Source organism: Anas acuta, chromosome 2 (genome assembly GCF_963932015.1).
Source record: "Anas acuta chromosome 2, bAnaAcu1.1, whole genome shotgun sequence".
Classification (NCBI taxonomy): Eukaryota; Metazoa; Chordata; class Aves; order Anseriformes; family Anatidae; genus Anas; species Anas acuta.
In genome coordinates this window covers 2,888,580-2,911,228 of record NC_088980.1, presented here as the reverse complement: position 1 = coordinate 2,911,228, position 22,649 = coordinate 2,888,580, and the positions used below count along the sequence as shown (strand labels likewise).

General features: G+C 46.0%; 1 protein-coding gene and 1 long non-coding RNA gene across 2 annotated transcripts in view; one reads left to right on the top strand and one right to left on the bottom strand.

Annotated features, from left to right (window-relative positions):
• WNT3A (Wnt family member 3A) overlaps positions 1–6,152 on the bottom strand; it is a 93,894-nt gene extending 87,742 nt beyond the window's left edge. Inside the window, exon 1 of the mRNA XM_068673210.1 lies at positions 5,361–6,152. Coding sequence (XP_068529311.1) covers positions 5,361–5,431 — 71 coding nt within the window. The 5' untranslated portion in view covers positions 5,432–6,152. The remainder of the gene's footprint in view (positions 1–5,360) is intronic.
• Positions 6,153–6,195: 43 nt separating this feature from the next.
• Positions 6,196–22,649, top strand: part of LOC137852018 (uncharacterized) — a 29,056-nt gene continuing 12,602 nt past the window's right edge. The window contains exon 1 of the long non-coding RNA XR_011093624.1: positions 6,196–6,474. This is a non-coding gene — a long non-coding RNA (uncharacterized lncRNA). The remainder of the gene's footprint in view (positions 6,475–22,649) is intronic.

Below are 22,649 nucleotides of genomic sequence, written 5' to 3'. Positions count from 1 at the left end.
GTGGGAGAGTTGGTATTTGAGAATAGGCTAAAGCATCCTTCTGTGATTACACACTGCCTGGCAAAACAGAGCCATGTAAGATAGTGTTGTAACATAGATATTATATATATAAAGGTAATTCCCAAGCCTTGGGGCAAGGGTGGGAGAGGGCTGCATGTACAGGGATTGCACAGCATACAGCTGAAGTGCAGCCACCTCTGCAGAGGAGTGTGACAGCTGCTTAACATCATACTGCAAACAGTAGCAGAGGAAATTAAGATGAATGCTATTGCCTCAGAAATGTCAAAATCCCTAGCTTAGGTTAATCAAGCAGGGGAGGAACAGGTACATGTAATTCATGTTTTTGAGCTCTAGAGATTGCTTTAGGAGCTCTGATGTCAATGTGCATGGCTCACGCTGCCCCTTGGGTGACCTTCCATGGCTCTGCCTCCCTCCTGGCTAAAGAGGAAAGATCACCTCTCACTTAACCTATACACTCTCTGCCAAACCTAAGCTTCGGTTTCTCAAGTGCAGAGCCTGCCAAGACTCAGCTTGGTTCTCTAGGACTTGCAACGAAAGGAGAATTGTGTTTCTTAGGGGACCCAGAACATGTTGAGCTGTTGAACCTGCACATAGCTGGAGTAATGCCTCCAGGTCACTTGTCTTTCTATTGGCAAGGCTGCCATCCCACCCTGCTCCCATGCACTTACATTTCCTAAATCACAAAAAATGGGGATGGATAGACCCATCAGATCATTTTTCCAGCCTTTGTGGGCTGTAAAGTGGCTGCTGCAGAACATCACCAACTTTGGCCAACCTCACCCCACATGGATGATTCAACCAATAGTGCTTCTGTTACTGGTCTTGGAGAACAAGAAATAAGAACCTAAAATCAGTGCAAAACGAGGTCATAGACAGGAAAATATTTCTAACACTCACTCTTCACAGCCACTTCTTGATGCTGGCCTGGCATCTTCAGTGACACTGCTTTTACTCTGCTGCCAGCAGTTATTACTCATCTCCTTACCCAACTCGTAATGGGGCCAATCTCATCCCTCCCCTCTTAGGATGTGACACAGGTCTTACAGAGAGCAACAGATTGGACAGCAGGTCCACCAGCTCTCACCCATCAAACCCTCATCATTTTTCCTTTTTTTGTGCCACTTCTGACATAGGGCACCTCCAGTGCACCCTGGCCAGACCATACTGCATCATCTGTGTCCTACCAAACCTTCAGGTTTGGGTGCAAGAGCAGCATAAACCACAGCGACTACTTTTATGTCACATCACACAGGAGCAGCCGTGTCTTCTCCCTGTTTCCACCACATCCTGTCCTTCTTCACATTGCACAACCCATTGGGGTGAAGCAGACAAGCCAGGAGGGGTGAGGGTGGCCCCTCATGCCCAGCTGGGTCCCTTAGGGACAAGGGAAAGGATTTCACCCACTTCTGTGCAGCCCTGCTCCGGTGCACAGTAGCCAGGCGTTGGCCCAAGATCAAGACCTCGCAGCTGGCTCTCAGGACTGGATCTCATGTGCTACTGTGCTTTCCTTGGCTACCCCCATCTGGGGAACATCACACGAGGCCCCTTGGGGATCAGTGGGACAGAGGAAGGGACACACAGGGTGCTGCCACACAAAGCCCTGTACAGTGACCATCTCCTCCACTGAGGCGTCCCCCTCCAGCCCTTCCCCAGGCACGCGCTGTTACCACTCAGCATGCACCAAGCTGCCTCACACCCCAGGAAGAACAAGATCTGAGATGCCAGCTGGCAGGTTCCAGCCATGGCGAGGAGGTCTGCCCATACTTCTGATTCCGCTCAGCCATCTCCTCCCGCAGGCACCTCCTCCCGGGATGTGGGGAGACCAATCCCCAGCACTGCAGCTCATCTTTTAGTGCTGGTTTTTCTTCCTAAATCAAACTCTTCTCCCTTCTGAACCACTTCTGCACTCTCTGACTGTCCTCAGACCAAGTCCGACATTATGCCACTGATTAAAATATAAAATAAAATGTTTTTCCACTGCATGTGCAATCAGCCAGCCAGCCAAGGCGGTGAAAGTTAGCTGGGAAAAGTTGTAATTCTGTTCATGTTGCCAGCATGACGCTGCTTTTGCCCCATACTCCAACAGGACAGGAGACATCTAATCCCCTCCGCTCATGAATTTTGCTTCTGATTTTCCTAGTTTTCTTTCCTTCACCCAGTCTGATCTCTCTTTCATTTAAAAAACAAACAAACATGCAAACAACAACAAAAAATGAACAGCACTAATATTTGGAAAAACAAACCAAAAAAAAAAATCCCCACACATATTTATTATTATATTATGTATTATATATATACATATATATATATTGCTATTAATCTGGCCCACTGGATGCAGAAGAGCTTGCTGCTGCTACCAGTGCCTGCTTTAGGTCGCAGGGTGCAATGCTGTGCTGTGCTGGGGAAGGTCCCATGGGGTTACTGTGCCACAATAAATCACCCCAGCATGTCCCTGCAGACTTGCCACATCGGTCCCAATAGGAACCGGCACCCTCTTATTTTATTACTTTAAATAATTGTTTTCAAAGCCAATCTCATCCTCTTCTGTAAATTCGTTATTTGGAGATTTTTGTCTCTAAGACCCTCCCGTAACTTTTCCCCCCATTGCTGCTGAAAGGATGCGGACAGAGCACAAGAGCTCTGGGGGATCTTTCCCTTTTTTTCTCCATGTTCTCTTTACCCTTATTCTATTTTTTTATTATTTTTTTTTTTTTTAACATACCACGCATCTGGGGCTGTGCAGAGCCCACCCAGCACTGCACAGCTCGATTTTAAACAGGTGCCCCTGTGCCATGGTGGGAACAGCAACTTAAAGAGCACAGCCAAGCCAGGCACTCTGTGTGGAGGCAATTACAGTAACAGATACATGCCCACTTGCTCTCCCTGACAAATACACACTTGGTGTTTCCCCTAATTTCTTTCCTTTGGGAGAATAATTAACCAAGCCCTACAGGAAAGTATCGTTTCTTAGTCCCTGCTTTTGCTCAAATTGTCTCGAAGCTGAAAGCAGAGTAGGTATCTGTAGCTCTGTGTGCATTAAGGAGAGTTTACGTTTTAATTAGAAACTATTATTCACGGGGGGGTGAGGGGGGGGGCACAATTTGGGAATGGTAAATTACAGATTTGCTGTTCCAAGCAGTCAAGCAGCTAGGAGCAAACATTCAGGAGGCTTTAAACAGAGAGGTTTGGGATGAGATGTTTGTTGCTTGCACTATCCGACTAAAAAAATTCTGGCCCTGTCTCCCTCCCTGCAGTCAAAAAAAAAATAATAAAAAAAGCAAGGACAAAATAAAATCAAAATAAAATAAAGAAGTGTGATCGATTTGCTAAATGGTCTAGTTTGGAAGCAGGCTGTCCTTGCAGGGAGTGATCTGGCCAGGAGAAAAGAAGCTGCACTGCTGTGATTGTGGTCTCCGAGGGACCCCCGTGCTGCACCTCCGGCCTCCGGGTGTCCGGGGCTCCGGTCAGGGTGTGCCTCTGGGTTTATATCTTGCTTGGGGATAAATAAAGAGGGAAAGGGATGTGTACGGGGGGGAATTTAGACAGCACACGTAACAACACCCGGCCTCTCCTCCGACTCCCCCACCCCAATCAAAACCTCCTTTGCATTTCCATGGCCTAAGGGGGCTCGCTCTCTTTGCAAAATAAACGTCTAAAACCGCTGGTTGGCACCAAGGGAAAGGAGGAGAGGGGGAAAAGAAGAAAATAAAATACTAAAAAGCATTTCCCTCCCTATCCCCGTCACACCTGCAGCCCCGGCTGGAAGCAGAGCTGCCCTCACCAGCGCCGGGCACCTCTGCGGGTCGGGGGCTCGGAGCCGCCCTGCCCTCCTCTCCCCTCGGTAGGTGACAAGGGAATATTTATGTTGGTATTGGAGGAATGCGCTTCCTTCTCCAATCAGGAATGCAAGCGGAGTTTCTAATTATAAGTTAGATCGTGGCTGGGAATAAAAGATTGCTTTTTAATGACTCCCGTCCAGGTGCTCTTGCTGCCTGTCTTCCCAAGCGCGCATTTGCATTTTATTGCCTTTCTCCCATCCCAACGAATTCCCTGCTTTCAGACATACCTGACATAGTTGGAGAGGCTGCCTTCAACACCCTCACCTCTGCACCGCCGGGCAGCGCGGAGCCGGCCCCCAGCTCCTCAGCCACCCTGCTGCTGCCACCTGCACCCTGCTCCCCCTTCCCGGCCGGGGGCCGTGCATTTTTCCAACCATAATATATATTTTTAGCATTGTTTTTTTCTTTTTTTTTTTTTTTCTTTTTTTTCTTTTTTTTTTTAGGGGGGTGGTTGGGGTGATTATTTACAGCACCGCCCCGGCACCCCTGCAGCAAGCGGCTCCGTCTCCGAGATTTGGGGAGCCTCCGCTCCGAAGCCTTGGGGTGTCCCCGCAGCCTTGGGGTATCCTGGAGCCTTGGGGTGTCCCCGCGGTCTTGGGGTATCCCCGCAGCTCTCGGGTGTCCCCGCAGCTCTCGGGTGTCCCCGCAGCCCTGGGGTGCCCCCGTTCCTCCTGCACCGCTCCTCAGCAGCCGGAGAAGCGCGGAGCTGTAGCCTTCCTAGGGCTTCCCTCAGCCCAATTACCTCCGCGGGGTAATTAGAGCAGATCGTGCAGTTACATGCCTTTGCCCAGCACCATTTGCTTGTTGTGGGGGAGAGAGAAAAGCCTCTTAAAGGCGTAGGGGGAGAGCGCGGAGAAGCAGCGGCGGCCCGGCCCCAAATGCGCGGAGCTTGGGGGCGCGCAGGGCTCCGCGCATCCCCGGGCGCATCTCCCCCGACCCCTGCTCTGCCCCTGCACAGCCAGCCCAGGTTGCTCTGCCTCGCCTCACCTCCCTGCTCTTTCTTCCCTCGCACTCCCTCCTTCCCTAAATATTCCTTAAAGCGAAGGGGAAAAAAAAATTAAAAAAAAATAAAATGTTTTCATCCTTTTCCCCCCTCCTTCCTTCCACCTGACTAGCTCGAAATCACCTTGAAATGCTCATGTCAACTTGTATCATTATCTCTTTAATTCAGGCAGTGCCTTTTGTTCTTCACAGGAGAGGATCAAAGCACTTAAAAAAAAAATAACTTTCCGATCGCTCTCGCTCGCTCTCTCTCTTTTACAGTAGGAGAAGGAGAGATCAGGTATAACCCAGTCAAAATAAACAAAGTGAATGCATAAATAAAAGAGGTGAAATGCAGGTTCTAAGAACTTGCTGGCGCTGGAACAATCCCACCTCTTTAGCTGAGTGGCAACGAAAGGAGAATTTCAAGTCATCTTAAGCGCAGGGGTTGAAGAGAAAACAGAGGAGGGGAAAAATAAATGAAAATGAGAGGAAAAAAAAAAGAAGAATAAAACTTACCACCAGATTGGGTAACTTGACAGAGCCTGACTCAACCCACAAAGAAACAGGAAATATCCAAAAGAGGCCATTGATGAAAAGTTGTCTTTCTTTTTTTTTTTTTTTTAACCAGAGTTGCCAAAACCTTCCTTTCTTCTGAGGCAGGATGATTATTTTAATAATAATAATAACAATAATTTAAAAAAAAAAGTCAAATGAAGTGAACTCAGCCCGACCAGGTAAATCCTCTCTTGCTTCCTCTACTACTCTCAAGGAAAAAAAAAAATCTCAGAGAGGTAAAAAACTCTTCTCTCAGCCAAGACACTGAAGGCAAATATTAAAAAAAAAAAAAAAAAAAAAAAAAAGTTTGAAGTAGCTCTCTTAAAAAGGACCCAATCAGCACTTATTGCCAAAGGGAGAATTCTGATGCTTTGGCTTGTTCTGTCAATCAGGAGCGCGAAGTCAGGAATGAGCTAATTGCAAGGAGATAGTGTTTTAATACTCATTAGGGGGCACGTTGGCCCACAAGCCAAGGGATAAAATGTAGTTTTAAAAAGGGGAAGGAAGATTTAGGGGGTTTAAATAGACAGGGGGGACCCCTGTGGATTTGGGTAGCTATAACAACCTGCCCGGATTTCACTCCCTGGGTCGAAGCTACTAAAATGCAAAAAAAAAAAAAAAAAAAAAAAAGTGTGAAGTTTTTTTTTTTTCTTTAAATTATTATTTTCTCAGTCTGCTCCTTCTTGCCATTCTGCTGTCTTCTCAAATCCCCTTTTCCTCACGGTGATGGTCGGGATGCATTTGAAGTAACTTTCTAGAAACTTTTGGTTGGTTCCTTTTTTTCTTTTTTTTTTTTTTCCTCCTTTTTTCCTTAAAAAGAGGGCTTACACCCAGACACGCACGCACGCACACCGCCACGCACCCCCTGCAGCCATGCAGCCCCCGTCCCCACCAGTCCAACCAGCCAGAGATCCAAGGGCTCCAGTGAAGACATCTGCTAAGAAATCAACTTCTTCCATGCAAATCTCACCAAGGCTCATCCAGATCATCCCCATTTGCGGGAGTCCCAGCCCGGACCTTGCAAACGCGCTGCTGCAAACGACTTCATCCACCAGATCCACCCCACGGGGCACTAGTAATTGATCTCTTTTTTAATTTCTCTCTCTACATATTGCAACAATTTCTCTCCTTTCAGTGGTGGTGGTGGGGGGTGAGTCGGGGTGGATTGCGTGGTTCCAAAATCGGCAGGTTTTCAGCGGGGTGGAAATAAGAAAAGCGATCATAATTAGTATTATTATAAAGATGTAGCTCCTCGAGCCTGGGTGCACGGGTAGATTTGCTGCTCCTCTGGAACATATTGTTTGAAGCTTGCCGTGTCCGTGAGCAAGTGTCACCCAGCTGACAGGCTTTCCCCTTACCCTGGGTTGTTTGAAAGGGGGCTGGAGAGGAGAAACCGAGGGGATGGAGGCGCTGGACGAGCCTGGAGATATTTTCTCCCCAGAATAACAACAACAATTCTCTTTCACGTGTTTTTTTTTTTTTTGGGTTGTTGTGGCTGCTGCCTGTTGGGTGTTTGCTTTTTTTTTTTTTTTTTTTTTTTAATTATTATTATGAAGCAGAGAGAACTGGGTGCAATTTTATTTATTTATTTGACTTTATTTCATTTTATCTGTGAATCAGAAAATTTCTGTGGCTCACACGGAACAAAGAGAGGTACGGTTTTTAATGACTTTGTTGGAGGAAGGCTTGCAACCCTGCATTTGCTCAAATCAAAATGCGCTTTCTTTCTCATTAAGAACTGCATATATATTTTCCCTTAGTAGGGAATATTCCTATTTACACACACAGAGCTTTATATGCATATATATAAAGATATGTTTGTGTTTAGCTAGATGGAGAGATATATTCATTCTAGTGAAATTATACTGGAAATGCAGTTCATTCGGGGATATTTAAATCATTGGGAATTTGGCAGGGGTCGGGCCCTGATTATTTTCTTTAGGGTTGGATGACAAGTGATTGCAAATGTGAGCGCTGGCAAGTGCTCCGAGATCTAATCGCCCCGCGTAGCCGAGCTTGAGTCGACCTGAGCGGCTGCTCGCTGCTTCCAGAGGAGGAACTGATGCTCTCCCTGCCTCTCCCGGCAGATCCCCGTGGTGTCGATGCCGCAGTTGTACTGAGGGCATGAAATCGCCCCCCTCCATCAGCAGCTCCCCTCCCCAGAGCAGCCACAGAGGCTGGAGAGGGTGAAGGGAGTTTCATTGCATAAGGTAGGATGAGGAAGAAAGGAGGAGGGTGGTGGTGGTGGTGTGTGAAAAATCATCTTAAGGACTTTCCCTCTGTATTAGAGAAAATCCCATCCAATTATAGCATTACTGGAAAGAACCAAACGCTGAGACTTTCAAAGGAGGGGATTTCTCTGTCTTTTCAAGTGAAATTGCTCACACTGCAGACAGGAACACACACACACACACACACACACACACACACACACACGCACACAGACCCCCGAGACACCAGCCTGGGTGCTGGGGTCCTGGCGAGCCGCAAACCGGGGAGGGGGTGGGAGGCAGGGGCAGGATACCCGGCCCTCCTGGGGGGGTCCAGCTAATCTCCCCTCCTTTTGTTCCTGGGGAGAGTTTTAAACATCCCCCAGAGCCTCTGCCCCTCCCACCAGGAAGCACCAGGCAACTTCACCTGGAGGTACAAATTCAGCCACTCTCCCTTTTCCTCTTAGGCAGCAGCTGCTGGCTGGGGAGGATGGAGATAATCCACTTTGTCGTAGGAGCACACTCAGGCAGGCAGGAGCGTATCGATTCCTTCGGCCGGCAGCACTGCTACTTGCTCTGACGCCAACGGCTTTCAATTAACTGATAAAAAGGCAGTCGGGTGTATGGTAGCTGTTCCCAGGGCTCGGGATGCTACTGTAAATTGGTTATCTATTATCAACGCTACCTTTGAACCAATACCCTCCAAGGAGAAGATTTTTCAGTCCATTAGGGCCAGGAAGAAGGCTGCCATGGGCTGTAAGAATATGAGACTGCTCACATTTGGCTGCTCAAATCAGCAGTGTTTTCTCCCAGCAGTTGGTTTTAGGGCCTGGTGTCAGACCCTGGCTAAGCTCACCCATGTTGGTCCGCTGAGCTCCAGCCCTTTCACACCTCTTCCAAACATTTGGACCAGACTTCAGATGTATCACAATGGGCAGGATCTGGCCCTCAGCTGGGTGACCGCAGCATCGCCTTGGCTTCTTTACTCTTGGCATTGCTCATCGGTGCCCGTGGAGAAGTTTTGAGTGCAGGGTTGTGGATCCTCAGTGGTAGACACCAAGTCGTACTCCTGGCGGAGCTGGGACCTGCCTTGCACAGACCTTCCACTGTGCCCAGCCTTACACCAGAGAAGTAATTGACTGTTTTGCTTCTTGACTTCTTGGGGAAGTGAAGGTCCATCACCATCAAATGGGAGGATAAAACCTTGACCATGCTTGCAGTTGTGGAGCTGATTCCTCCAGCCCATAAGCCTACTGCAAAAGGGGATGGGTAGCTTCATTAGAAGAACTGGCTTGGGAAAAGGGGACAGGAGGACATGAAGCTGACCCCAAAGTCAGGGGTTGGAGTGCCTTATGAAGCCATGGCAAGCTGCTCTGGTCTTGCTTACTCACGGGGATGGCCCAGCTGGCATCTTCAGGGCCCACTTGAGTGTGCAAATAGAGCTGCATTTAGAAACATGACTGCTTCGCTCTGCAGTTAGTCACAAGAGGGAACAGCTGTGCTCTTCTCTGTTCAAAAAAAGGCATGTCCAGGGTGCTTCCAGCCCAAAGACATCTATGTAAAGAAATCAGGGGTAAGGAGAGGAGGTTTGGAGGGATCCAGGCAGACGGGAAGGCGGGCAGAATGCTGCAGCACAATCCTCAAATGTCTTAAATGCCCTGTGTGTTACTTGTCTTGCTATTCATCTCCTTCTCCCCTCTTCCCTACATGGAGAAGATTTGTTAGGGCTGCAAGATGGGAGAGGTTATCTTCACCGGGAGCAAACACAGAGCCAAGGAAGGCTTCTCTTAAGGAGGGAGGTTTTGCTTATTTTTGGTGGAGGACAGAAGTGCATTCTTGCCATTCTCACTTTAATATTTGAATTTCCATTAGTAAAATCTGATTCATAAACTGCTTTTGCAAAGTGCCTCTGTGGACAGTTCTTGCTGGGATATAGCTGGTTGTCCCATTTACAGTTTATTCACTGGCTGCCCCAAACAACCCTCTCTGGACAAAGTGGTCCCCATGGCTGGCTATAACCACTGGAGCAGCATGAGAAAGCTGTGGCCTAATTTTTCTTCCACAACAAGAGGCCCTTGCTGTAATGGAAGGACCAGTAAATAGCCACCAGGCAGCTTTGTCTCCCAGCCTAAAACCAGCCCTGGTGAGGATCCTTGATAGGAGTTGCTTTCTTTCAAATTCATGCTGCCCTCTGTGATAGAGATTGGGAACCTACCCATAAGACTGCTTCCTTCCCTTTCTCTTCCAAGACACAGCTATCAAAACATACTGTAAGGACTAAACCTTCTCCCTCCACTGATGACCAGGAAATATCATGTAAGTGTTGGGATCCTGGAAGCCTGGATGCTGTGTTTCTGGAGGCCCAGGTTTGTCACAGGCCTGCTGACTTGTGATAAATCATTTACTTCCCTCTGTCACTTTTCCTCTATGTCTTTAAGGTCCTTAAATGCTGAGCTCTTCCATCACCTGTGTCTCATCTGTACATTGTGACCAGCAGTCACAGCAATGCAAATAGGGACAAGGTGGGTTAGTTAATATTGATTTCATCAGATTTGAAGGAGGCAGAAGATGGATAAGAGCTGGGTTAGTGTGATTCAGTGGCAGAACTAGTGAAAGAATGCATTTTGCTGCTGGATTCATGACCCCTTTTCAAGACAGATCTCTCTATGACCAGCCAGTTTTACTGGAGAAACTTCAAGGTGGCTGCTGCCCAGAACTGGAGGTTGGTCTGATGCTGGAGATGGAGAGGATTTCTAGAAATGTGCCAAATTTACTAACAATATACTAACAGCATGGGTTCCACCTCACCTGATTGTAGCTGTCTTAATCCTACTTAGATAACCTCAGGTGCTCCATGGTCAATGGAGCAACAGAGATCACAGCCCATGGAAAATGGTAGTCAATGGTAGGTGGGGTGAATTACTTCTGGAAACACATTGCTCTCTGTTTGATATCTAGTTTCTACTTGGTGCCTAATCTTCAGATGGTTGAAGTTAAGTGAGATGCCTACAGGCTATTGCCTCTTCTCTGGGCTCTGAAGAGGCACTGATAGCAGTGAACAAACCAGGAGCACATTCAGGGTGGGATTCTCAGCTGTGAGGGCTGTAAGTTGTCCCACCTACAAGTGGAGAGCAATTGGCAATTTTAGGCATTTGGCAATGCCTAAAACATCTTTGGCTATGGCTGCCATCTGGACAGGTTATTCTGTGCCGGTGGCAGACTGGGATTTTGGTAGTTCCTGGTTTTCCATCAAAGCATTTCTATACAAAAGGCATTGGTGACGCTGTCCTCTAATCACAGTGCTCAGAAGAGACATTCAGGATGGCTGAAAACATAAGGTGCAGAACTGGTATGTCCCTGAGAGGATGGGAAGGGTTAGGTATAGGGCATGATTTTCTGCTTAATGGAAGCAGACCACCCAAATAGCTGCAATGCACCAGTAGCCAGACCTTCTGCACAGTACAGCAGATCCGTCATGGGTGATGCCCCTTCCCTTTGGACTTTTATATACAGGAGCTTCTGTCACCTTACCTTGGGTGAAGAAAAATGTTATTTGGAGGAGATTTCCTCTCTCATGTCCTGTGTGCCTCCAGGTGTACCTGCTGGCACTCATGCTGACTCTGTTTCTTCTGTGCCAGGCGCTGAAGAGCATCAAGGAGCTCCTTCAGAAAGGCAGTAGGAGGCAAGGCCAGGCCTTGGGTTGATGATGGAGGCTCTGCTCTTGCCTTTGCCACCAGTCTGTGAGGTCATTTTGTTCGAACAATTCCACTGGCACATGTCACCTCCCAAGGGAGTTTGTGTCCCTGAGGTGGTCACTTTAGGTCAGGAGAGCTCTCCTGCTAGGGCTGAGTGACAGGGAGGCTCAGGGTGGAACTGGAAGCTCCCTGCCACCTTCCCCTGCTCCCTTCCTGCATCTCCTGTCCCTCAGATGGCTGTCCCCTGGCCAGCTGGGATCAGGCAGCCACCTGCAGTGCCTCCCTGCAGGAGAGGTAGGCCTCTCACCAGCGTGGCTTTGGCCCACCTAGTGGTGCAGCAGGAGAACAAACCTGCTGAGAAAACAACAGGGCCCAAGAATGTCGCTGGTGCGCGAGGTTCTCTTGGTCTCCTTTTCCACCTCAGAAGTGTCTGAGGAGCCCAAGATGGAGAGGGGCCTGTCCCCATGCCCTTGATGGGCTGTCTTTGTGATAAGCCTGGCAGGCAGAAGGCAGCAAGGTCTTGCCTTGAAAGGCAGGAGGATGAGCTGTGGGTTTTTTTTCTTCTCCAGCCTCTTCCCTTCAGTTCTCAGGAGGGATTGGGGCTCTAGGACAGTGCCACCAAGCTGCTACTTCTTGTCACCTCCAACTCAGTAGCATCAGCTGGGTGGGGATGCCAGCACCCCTGGCCCTGGCCTTCTTCCCTGCTGAAAAGTAGGTACAGCAGCAGGGAAAATGTCTTGTGAGAGTGATGGTAGCTGTTAGAAATAGCAAGGGCTGCACCCAGATCTCCCCTGATAGACCGCAACGGAAAGGAACAAACCGTGTATTCAGGTCTCTGTTGATATTTTATTTATCAGACAACAGTAGCAACCAAGAAATCAGTGCCTTGTCTCATTTCAGATAACCATTTTATTTTGTTTCTACTTCATCCTAAACCTGCTGAGTTTGTCACCTCTAACTGTTTCCTCCAGAGCCTCTCACAGCCCCTCTGGGTAGTGCAAGAGCAGTCGGAGCTCTGCTCAGCAGGTCCATCCATGACAGAGAGGAAAACTCCTGCAGACGGCCTCCACCAGCAAAAGCTCTTGATGGAGGTCGTCCTCTGAGAAATCAGTGCTGTGAAGGACAAGTTGGGCTCTTCCTCACGGGATGTGGTTTGGGGAAATCCAATATGTTTTGAACGCAAGCTGCCCACTTGAAGGCAACAGTAACTCCCTGAGTCCCTAAGGGGTAGTCCTGCTTTTCTGTCACATTGCAAACTTTAGATTCATAGTGGAACGATCCCAAACAGGGACTGAAGGATCTGGTCAGGGAAAGTTTGCCCTTAAGGAATTGAATTCAATAAATGTATACATAACCTGAGCCCTGAGAGTGTAACATGTGTTTACTTATGTGGAATTTCTCTAGGCTAGATTCAGATAAAAGACTAATAATCAGCAATGGAAGCTGATAATCTCTGAGGGCCTGAACCTGCTATTATGTGTACAAATAACCACTCATAGGGCGATGCAGGCTTAGATGCTAATAACTGAACACAATGAAATTGTTCCAAGAGAGTAATAGTAATTAACCAAATTAATTGACAGAACATTTTAGGGTCTTTGGGTGGGGTGGGGTGGCCCTGCATCCCTTTCTGGAGGTATCCATCTCCTGAAATCTCAGCATCTAAAAGGGGGACCACTACTTGTTAATAGAACTTACCCAAAGGGAGCTCATGCCTGTGGAAGTGAAATGTCTTTCAAAGATACAATCAAATGTCCTTTGGGGGACCTTGTTTCCTGCAGCCACCATTCGTTAACTACAGAGACAGCCTAGACAGCTACCTTCAGATATATGCCCAAACTTAGAAAGTTAAAATCAAGCAAAGTGGTTCTCACAGTTAACAATCAGTACTGCAATAAGCGTTACTACAAATGCAGTAATACATCTCTCAGAGGAAAGGCATAGGAGCAGAGCGGGGCTTTTGGGGAAGTTTCCCTCCAAAACCAAGGAAAACTAAGTGTCTGTGAAACAGGAAGATCAATAAAAGAAACAGTTAGCTATGAAAGCATCAAAGCATTGAAGTTGTAATTTCCTAATAGCACTCCTACAAAACATTCAAACAACCTCTTTTCACAGGGCTAAGACACACTCCTCACACCTGCCACAGGTGAAAATAAGAGAAAAGCTAAAATTGAAAACAGAGTTTCATCCCTTTGCGAATGCACTCCTAACACCACTCTTTGAAACCCAATGATGCCATCCATACAGATTAAGTCTTTTGCTTCCAAATCAATATACATTGTAAGCAGGCATTACTCTATGCTGCTGACAAGCACTGGACTGAAAAACTACCCAAACTGGAGTGTCTCCTCTTCAGGCACAGAGCACGGCTAATTAAGATACATTAAAAGCAGTACCTGGGAACTTAGAACACAATGTGAAATCCTAGGAGCATCTGCTGGACTGGCACTCATTTTACTGCCCAGTATTGCATAAAGACCTTGTTGAATTCTCCAAATCCTTTTTTCAATGTGTTTTATAAGTGAAGAACATCAAGGTTGTTAGATTATCTGCTTGTTTGGAATTGAGTTTATTTTAAATCAGCATAATATGAAATATCATGAATGCAAAGCTGTCATGAAAATGATTAGCTGCATTGCAATGGTTACCAGACCTCTGCAGAGTGTGGGAGGGGAGGGTGAGGGTCTGATGAGTGGGGCCAGAGCTTTGCCAGGTTGGGGGAAATAATGAAATAAGCAACAATCTCTCTTAGGAATGCCAAAAAATCACTCTCGTTGGCAAGGGATGAACAGAGAGATTGCCTGGGACTGTTGCAGTAAGAGACGCTGATGCTATGAGAAAAAACATTCTTGCAAATTGACAGGAAGAAAAGATCTTCCTGAGCTCAGGAAAGGAAAAAACAAAACAAAACAAAACAAAACAGCAGGCTGATGTGGCTGAGCAAGCTTAAAAAAAAAAAAGGCACCAAAAATCCCTAAAACTCCACCAAGGTGCTAAAACCTCAGCCAAGTGAGGTGTTGACAAGGGATCCAAGTTGATAAATAAACAGAAAGGAGCTCTCCCTTGCAAAGTCTGAATGACAAAGAGAGAAAACCAGGAGCTGGAGAGTGTCTCCTACCATTTTCATCACAAAAGCTGATGGTGGGGGGGAGGTTTTAACACGGCAACAAGTCTGACTTTCTCTCTCTTTCTCCCTCCTTTCTTTTTTTCCTCTCTCTTATAAACAGAGAGGACAAGAGGTCATATCCCCAGGGTTTAAAGAGACACTTCTTCCCCTTCGAGGGAGGGTGGATGTTCTTTCAGCCTGTTTACAAATTAGTCAAAGTTATGATGTCTTAATGTAGTTGCTGGGTGGCCACCTGTCCTGAACTGTCTCCTGGTGCGTTTACTCCATGTGCAGGAGTGACACCTGCAGATGGCTTCTTGCCCAAAGTCCAAGGCTACCTATCAGTATAGGGCAAAGTGCCAGGAGTTGGAGCTGTGGTGAGATGCTTCCTCTCATTTTGTTCTGGCATAAGCATTAGTGAAGACTGGAGATTGGTGTATAGCTCTGCAAAGCCCATGGGATGCTTTAGGTGAGGAAAGGCTGTGGTCGTGGCTGGGGTGGTGGTATGCCGGGAGCTGTATTGACCCCAGGAGCAAAACAGGTGGGAATTTCTGCAGGGCAATGTGCAGGAGTAAAAGCAGGGACTGCATCACTCTGTTTTGCTCTCAGCTTCTTGTTTGCAGGATGAGGAGCAAGCCTGGATCCTCCCATTCTTCACACCACTCTAAAATGTTGTTTCCAAACCCTGGACATGAAGCAACCAGTATTTCAGTGGGGAATGGTCCTAGAGATGCTTGGTGTTTGCTGAGCCTTCCCACTTCCTATGTGGGCTTTTGGGTGGCTAATAAAGGTTGAGCTCTCATTGCAGCCCGTTTCTCCCAGGGGGAAAGGAGGGGAAACACAGTAATAAGGTCTTTCTTCCCTACCTGTACACTTATTTTCATACAACTTAATCTCCCTGAAACTTTTATCTTTCTGCCAAATTTGACTGGGATTGGCTGAGGGGTTCAGAAGTTGGAGGGGAGGAAATGAGCGGATAGAGACATACAACATAATCAGTTAAACCAAGTTTCCCAAGGAAACCAGACTTCAAATGCATTGCAGCCCTTTGCAAGTCTTGCAGGAGCACTTACAAACCCCAGTCATGAGCCAGAACCCCCCAGTGCCAGGCACTGTATGAACATATTCCTCAACACAATCCTTTCCCCAGGCCAGTGCTCAGGAGTTTAAAACAAGGAGTTGAAGGCACGTAAGGTTGGCAAGCACCAGCTTTTCAATATGAATGTAGAGCAACTCCCTTAATGTGGGTTGTATTTGGCTGGATTCAGCAAGAGCAGAGACGGGCCCTGCTGGAGTTGGTTTTTTCATGGGAATGGCAAGGAAATCACAGGGCTTGAAGAACTTTGCCTCCTAACAGCCCTCCTTGGCTTCAATCCCTACCCAGAAATACCATTGGCTCTATGGAGTAAGAATGGTGTAAAAACTACAGGGCTTGGCCCTATTGGCAGCTGTGCAATTTTTTTTTTTCCCCTCCAAGAAAAAGGGTTTATATGCCTTCTCTGCAGCCACATCAGGTAGAAAAAGTGGCTAGGTCTCCACAGGGTGCTGGGTCACCCATGTGCCATTGTCCTGCTGGAGTCACACTAAGAACGAGCTGGTCATGCATCAGGAAAAATGCCCTTACCTATAAACGTGCTAAAATCTGGGACCTGCTCTGGTTCCACTACACATCATTTCTCTTTTTAGGGAACTGTGGAGCTCCCACTGGTTCCTCATGGCCCTGACTTATTGGCTTCAGGTGGGACTTCACAGGGACCAGTGGACAGAAGGGAGAGGTACTTTTTGGTTGTGTTCCCATGGTAAGTGAGGTCTGTACTGTTTTGGTGAGATTTGGGTCAGTTTAGATGTCCCATTTTCCCGGAAGCATTTGGCCTATAATTTCCCAACCCTACAGTTCCCAGAAAAGAGAATGTTCTGCTCCCAGCCCTGGGACATGGAGGCAATACTGCCTTTGTCAGAACGTGCCTGGAAAAGCACTGGAGAGGTCTGAGATCTTCAGCTACCACTTAGGAAAGTCCTGCAGATGGTTCATGGCTGCCAAGTCCTCTCCTGAGGTACTTTCTCATCCTCTCTTCACCTTCCCTTAGTGGACTCCTCAGAGCTAAAGCCGCACAAGTCTGAGCCTGCAAATTCAGAAGACATCGAGCAATAAACCATTGGCACTTCAGACATCAGGAGTCAGCTCTTTCTGCCTCTGTTTCCTCCTCCCAAACCCCATAAGGTTTGAAGGAATCAAAGGCATTTGGAGTCATGATTTATTTATTTATTTTTCTAGTTTCTGAACTTTCAAAAAAGGTGGGAAAGATGGTTTGTGAAATATTTTGCACATCATGAAACTTAGTGCATGTTTGCACAAAATGACATGGCTCCAGAAGCCAGTCGATTGAGAAGAAAATTAATAAATAAAAAAATCCCCACTAAGGGTTGAGATATTTGCTAACTTAATTTAGAGATGTAGATATTTGGAGAAGTAATGCAAGAGATGGAGAAAGTCACAACTATATTTGGAAGAGGTAGGCAGGACTAGTCATAAAGAAAACAAAATTTTGGAAGTATTTTCATTTTTGAAGAAAATTCTGTTTGCCTACCTCTCCTATAATTTCTTTGCAATTCTAAGTGATGTTTTTGTGTGGAGCTGGGAGTGGGAGGAAATTGGAATAAGTCCCTACTGACTAGCTCAGTGTGGCTAGTTAAGGAAAGGTGGGGAGGGAGATGCTGGGGGGGTGGACAAGCAGTGTCCAAACTGTCTTTCAGCCATACCACTGGTCCAAAAAGCTGGCACTTTATGCACTGTCTTGAAACATAACAAACTCTGGAGCTCCTTCAGATACAAGGGACAGTGAGTTTTAGGATGGTTGACACAACGATGTTCTCATCTCAGCTAAGCAGCTGGAAAATGCCCTGAAGCAAAGGACCCACTGACCTTGTTTAAAGCTACTGGGGGCATTTCCCAGTATAAGGTTACAGCTGAAGAATGGGCATAGGTAGCTTCTTAAGTGAGAGTTAGGTGGCAAAAGGTTAACACCTTCCTCCTTTACCAGTATAGAGGTTGCAGGAAAGGAGAGGTCTCTTGGACTTGTGTGGGCTTGGAAATGTGTCATTGCTTTGGATGGTTGGATGAAATATGCTCTCATGAGCTTTGCACCACCAGACACCACAGCTCTTCACTTGAACTTACTCAAATGAACCTACTTTAAATTCATGCTTTTAGAGTTTGATTGATAACCTTAATGCTGCAGTCCATCATGGACAGCATGATGGAGGGGACCAACACTGCTCAATTCCTGCAGTTATTCAGTGGTGGCATCCTTGAACAGATGCAACACCGCATCAGCCAAAACGGGATAAATGAAAAAAAAAAAAAAAAGCATTTTCAGGCTTTCTGCATCATCCTGGATGTAAAGTAGTGGCCTGTCACCTCCTTTAGACTGGGGGTTACTACAACATCATGGACCATGAAATGTGGAATAGATTTCTCAGAATCCAGGAGGAGCATTGCTCATGGAGAAACTATGTAGCAGCCCAGCCTGGAAGAAAAATCTAGTAAAATCAGAAAGAAAATGATGAAAATGCTGAGGGAGATGGAAAATGAAGAGACAGGAAGAACAAGAAAGAGGAAAGAGAAAAACGTCTGGGCAGGGGAGAAAACACTATTTGCTGTTAAAGGAGAAGAAGGAGGAGGAACCATCCAAGTCAAACATTTTTATTAAAATATAGGTTATGGATGTGGCAAGAAAGCATTAAAAATCTACTGATGGTTTAGTCTAAATGGGGTTTGATGGACATTGAGAAAGCGAGGCAATTAGCTTGCAGGCTGGTGAATAGCACCCAAAGCAAGTAGCAGGTGATGCTGCCTTTTAAGAACCTAGACTGGTGGCCACCACACAGGTTGTCTCCATGGACTATCACCGCTCTGAAAAAAGCTGTTTTCCTATATGGTTAGATGCAGGAAAGATTTTAAAAATACAAATAAATAAATAAAAAATAAAGAAACAATAGAAAAACAGAGAAAGGGAATAAGAATATATCTAGGAAGAAAGCAAAAATGATGTTTGGAGTACTCATGTTCTAGTCACACTCTGTCAAAATTTAAAAAAAGAGTGAAAGAGAGAAAAAGAGGTGCAGATTAAAAATATCAGGGTTTCATTGCCAAGAGCTTGTGAGTAAGAGATGTACAACATAATGAACAGGATAGGAATCAGTCAAGAAGCTATAATTTGTTCTGACTCATGATACCAACCCAATGGAATTAAAAGCAACAAAATTAAAACCAGTAAATGCAGACGCATTTATATACATAGCTAATGATTAAACTAAGGAACTCACTGCCACAAGACAGCACAGGTATTTAACAGGATTAAAATAAAATTAAAAAAAAACAAAAAACATTTACCAACAGAAATGAAAAAGCAGTGTTATACTCTGATAAATCAAATAATTCTAGATTAATTTTTGGAGAAATGTATTATCATTCCTAGCATGGCTCAGTCTCTGTTTTGGGCCTTGCTAGAGCCTTCTCAAGGATTTTTAGCTGTGGCTTGCATTGGATGCAGTTTCTTGCAACTGTGAGGTTTATTTGTAGTTCCCAAAGTGATGGCACAGACACAGACTAAATGGAGATGAGTTTGCAAATAAATTTCTCTTTCTTCCCCCTACACTCCCCAGAATGTGGACATTCACTGAATACATGGGATAATTGTAGAATATTAATGGATGTTATGTCCAAAATTAAAAATTCCCATTGTAGAAGAGCTCCCATTGTCCTATGTCCATCTGGAATGTCAAAGTTTTAATCAGCTAAAAAATTAACAAAGCCAAATCAATCGATCCCATTTGTGTTTGTTTTTAAGAATTTTATTCCTTGGTCAAATTTGGAGAAGAAAATGTGCCACTGTCTTGAGAACCACAGTGAGACACATCTTGTGAAACAATTTTTCTTATTATTAGAGTAGGCCCCTAAAGTTCCAGCCACAATGACAGCCTTACTCTGTAGGACACCTAACATGTTTTTGTAATAATTATTTGGATTCTGATGACTTTGTAAAACTTGGATTGTTTCATGTTTCTCAAGAACAAATGGAGAATGAAATATATTTTCCTAAACCATCCAAAAAGCCTACTCTGAAGATGTACTTTTCATTCCCCAGTGTTGTCTGTATGGCACTGACCCCCTCCATGGGCTCATGGTGCTCATATGGTCCCCTGGAAGAGTAGAGGGCAGTGCCCTCACATGGGGAGCAGACTCCTTCTTCCCCAACTCCTCTTCATCTGTCAGGGCCATTTAGACAACACTATGGACAACATTTTCTGTCCTCCTGGCCCCTTGCTCCATCACGGGCACGGTGATGTCCACATGAGGTCACTGAAGAAAGCCACCCCTTGTAGAGAAGGAAAAACCTGTGATGACCACCAGGCTGAGGACTAAGCTGGGAAGGGACATGCATCTCCACCCATGCTCTGTATTCAAACAGAAAGGCAAAAACGTCGTGTTCAGATGTGGCTTCAACATCTCAGAGCCAGTTTTTCAGAGATGTCAGAGTAGTGGTTAACCAAGGAGAGATAGGTTCCTCTGTGTCCTGAGGCCCAGATTCTCAAAGGTTTCCTTCTATCACCCAAGGCTTTTCTACCTCAGGAGATAAATATAAGTGGTGAGAATGCAAGCATTAGGCCAACCATAATTGATCAGATTAGTTGCCTACTTCATTTAATAACTAACTACAAACTGTGCCCAATTAAGTGCTGTCCTTGGAAATGATCTTGTGGGAGATCACTCAGACACAGAAGTAACGGGTTGCTTTCTGCCCTGGAATGAGAATGCTTTCCTCCTTGTCACAATGCTGGTTTTTATTTACTATTTTATTTTATTTTATTTTATTTTATTTTATTTTATTTTATTTTATTTTATTTTATTTTATTTTATTTTATTTTATTTTATTTTATTTTATTTTATTTTATTTTATTTATTTTAAAATTGAATTGCATTGCAATGCATTTGCGTTTGCTGTTACATACCCCTATGCTTTTATAATGTGCAGAAATCTGTAATCCATTTTGGTATTGAAATAAATTATTGGCTGTCGTCTTGCTTCAGTATCTTGCAGTGCTGACTTTCACTGGTGAAAAAATCCCCTTATAGTCTTCAGAAATGTAGGTGCATTTCACAGAGTGCCTGGATCAGCATTGCAGGCTTTTAGCCAATGATTCCCAAACTGTTAGCTATAACCATGTCCAGAATGTGCTTGTAATGCGGGATTTATGGAGGGATAGAAGGGTCACCGGAGAAATACTCTGCTCAATCCTTGTGAAACAAGGACCGAGGGATTCCCAGTGTGGTTTTGGGGCAGTACCAGCAGTTGGGACGCTGACCCAAATTTGCTCTTAGCCTCTGAAGGAGCTTTGCTGCCTCGCTGAGTAGGTTTGATTAGGTTTTCACGGTGCGTTGCCAGTCATCGTCCGTCCCCGCAGCCCACCGAAACGTCCTCGCTGAGAAGGGTTTCTCCAAACTGTTATTTCATCTCACTCTCAGATGCCCCTCACAGCTCAAGTTTTGCCAAATGTGAACAGTCACTGCCATCTAGTGACCGCCAGGGAGCTCACAGCGTCTGGAAATCTGGCTTCTTTAGGGTCAATTGCAAGAGACATGGGAAGGGAGTAGACCATTCAGCCTCAAAGACCCTAATCCTAAATACTTTAGGGTTGCATCTGGAGCAAGTGCTTCGCTGTCTGTTGGTTTGCCTTTTTTTGGGCAGGTAGGAAGGGAACAGGAGCTTCACTGAAGCATCCTTAATGGGTCCAGTCTGTCAGGGTTTGCACTAGTAGCCCAGATACTTAGGAAAAGCTGGGCTGAGATTCAACTTTTCAGATTCAGGTGTGACAGAATATGTGAGCACATCCGAATAGCCCCTGCAAGACCCTTTGTAGGAAGCAATGTGCATTTCTGAGCTGAGATTTGTCTCACTGCTTGTAGTTGTCTGCCTCTGGGTGACTGAATCATGCCCTGACTTCAGCAGCAGCACGGACTCGCTTTCTACCAATGCTCAGAAATAAGTCTGGATGCTTACACAGTCGATATCTACACCCGGCTGGAGGTGTCTTATCCATAGAGAGGGTGTTTTACTAGATGTGGGCACCTATTGCCTGTTCAGCTCCTACAGCTGTCCTTGAGCTACGGGTGAGTCACATAGGTTGCATCCAATGGTTTCAATTAGTAGACTGTTAAAGTCATTAAATTAATTAATAGCTCTGACTTCTGCAGCATAAGCTGGACCCACTGCTAGGAAGGAATGTGATTTGAAGGGGCTGTTTCCCAATTGTTCATTCTCAGCATCCCGTGAGATGAGTTCCTTTAGGATGGTCCCAAGCCTCTTCCCAGGACCAAATTTCTGACTCGTTCTCAAAACCCTGTGGGACACTGGATTAGCAAAATGGGACCAAAATTGCTACCACATCCTAGCTCATTCATGGTGAAAGCTGAAGTAAGTCTATGTTAATCTGTCCCCATTGCATTGTCTTTGAGAAGCCCCAAATTGAGCTAGTATCTCATGGTATAATCATATGATACTGCACAGATGAGGAAAAGGGTTGGATTTCCAGCTTTTCTGGGCAGGGACGAGCTTTTGTTCTACACAAATTAACTTTAAAAATTGGTGTCCTGCATTGACCATCAGGCAATGTCCAGGCAGAGTGCTGCCTGCCTGCTGGAGCTGGGCTGGGAAAGGTCCCTTCTGCCAGAAGATGGCACTGGTTCTCCATGGAGCACGGAGTGGGAACAGGTGCATCACCTCCGTCCCGGCAGCTTGTGCTCCTCAGCTTGGGGTAAAGCCCCTCTTCAAGGTGTTCTCGGGGACCTTGTGGGTTGCTGCTTGTTAGAAACGTAAGTGTAGCTTTGTCTCCACCTGACTGGAGCTCAGATTTTGGAGATCCACATCTGCAACATGAGAATTGCCTCGCACCCCAGATTCCCTCTTTGCAGACACAGTTCGAAATCTAGACAGATTAAAGGACAATTATGCTGGGGTGAGCATGAGAAAAGCAGGAGACTAAGGACTGTTATCCAGTGATAGCTGAGCATTTCAGTTTGGTTTCGATGGTCTGTGTGCTTGGGATCTGTTCTGTGGCCAATAGATGGGGCCATTTCCAAACCTACCACCTTCAGGTCCACCAGAGAAGGTTCTCCCAGTTCTCACAGATGTGGTTCCTCGGTGCCTGGCAAGAAGGCTTCCCATGTATGTGGTTCTGA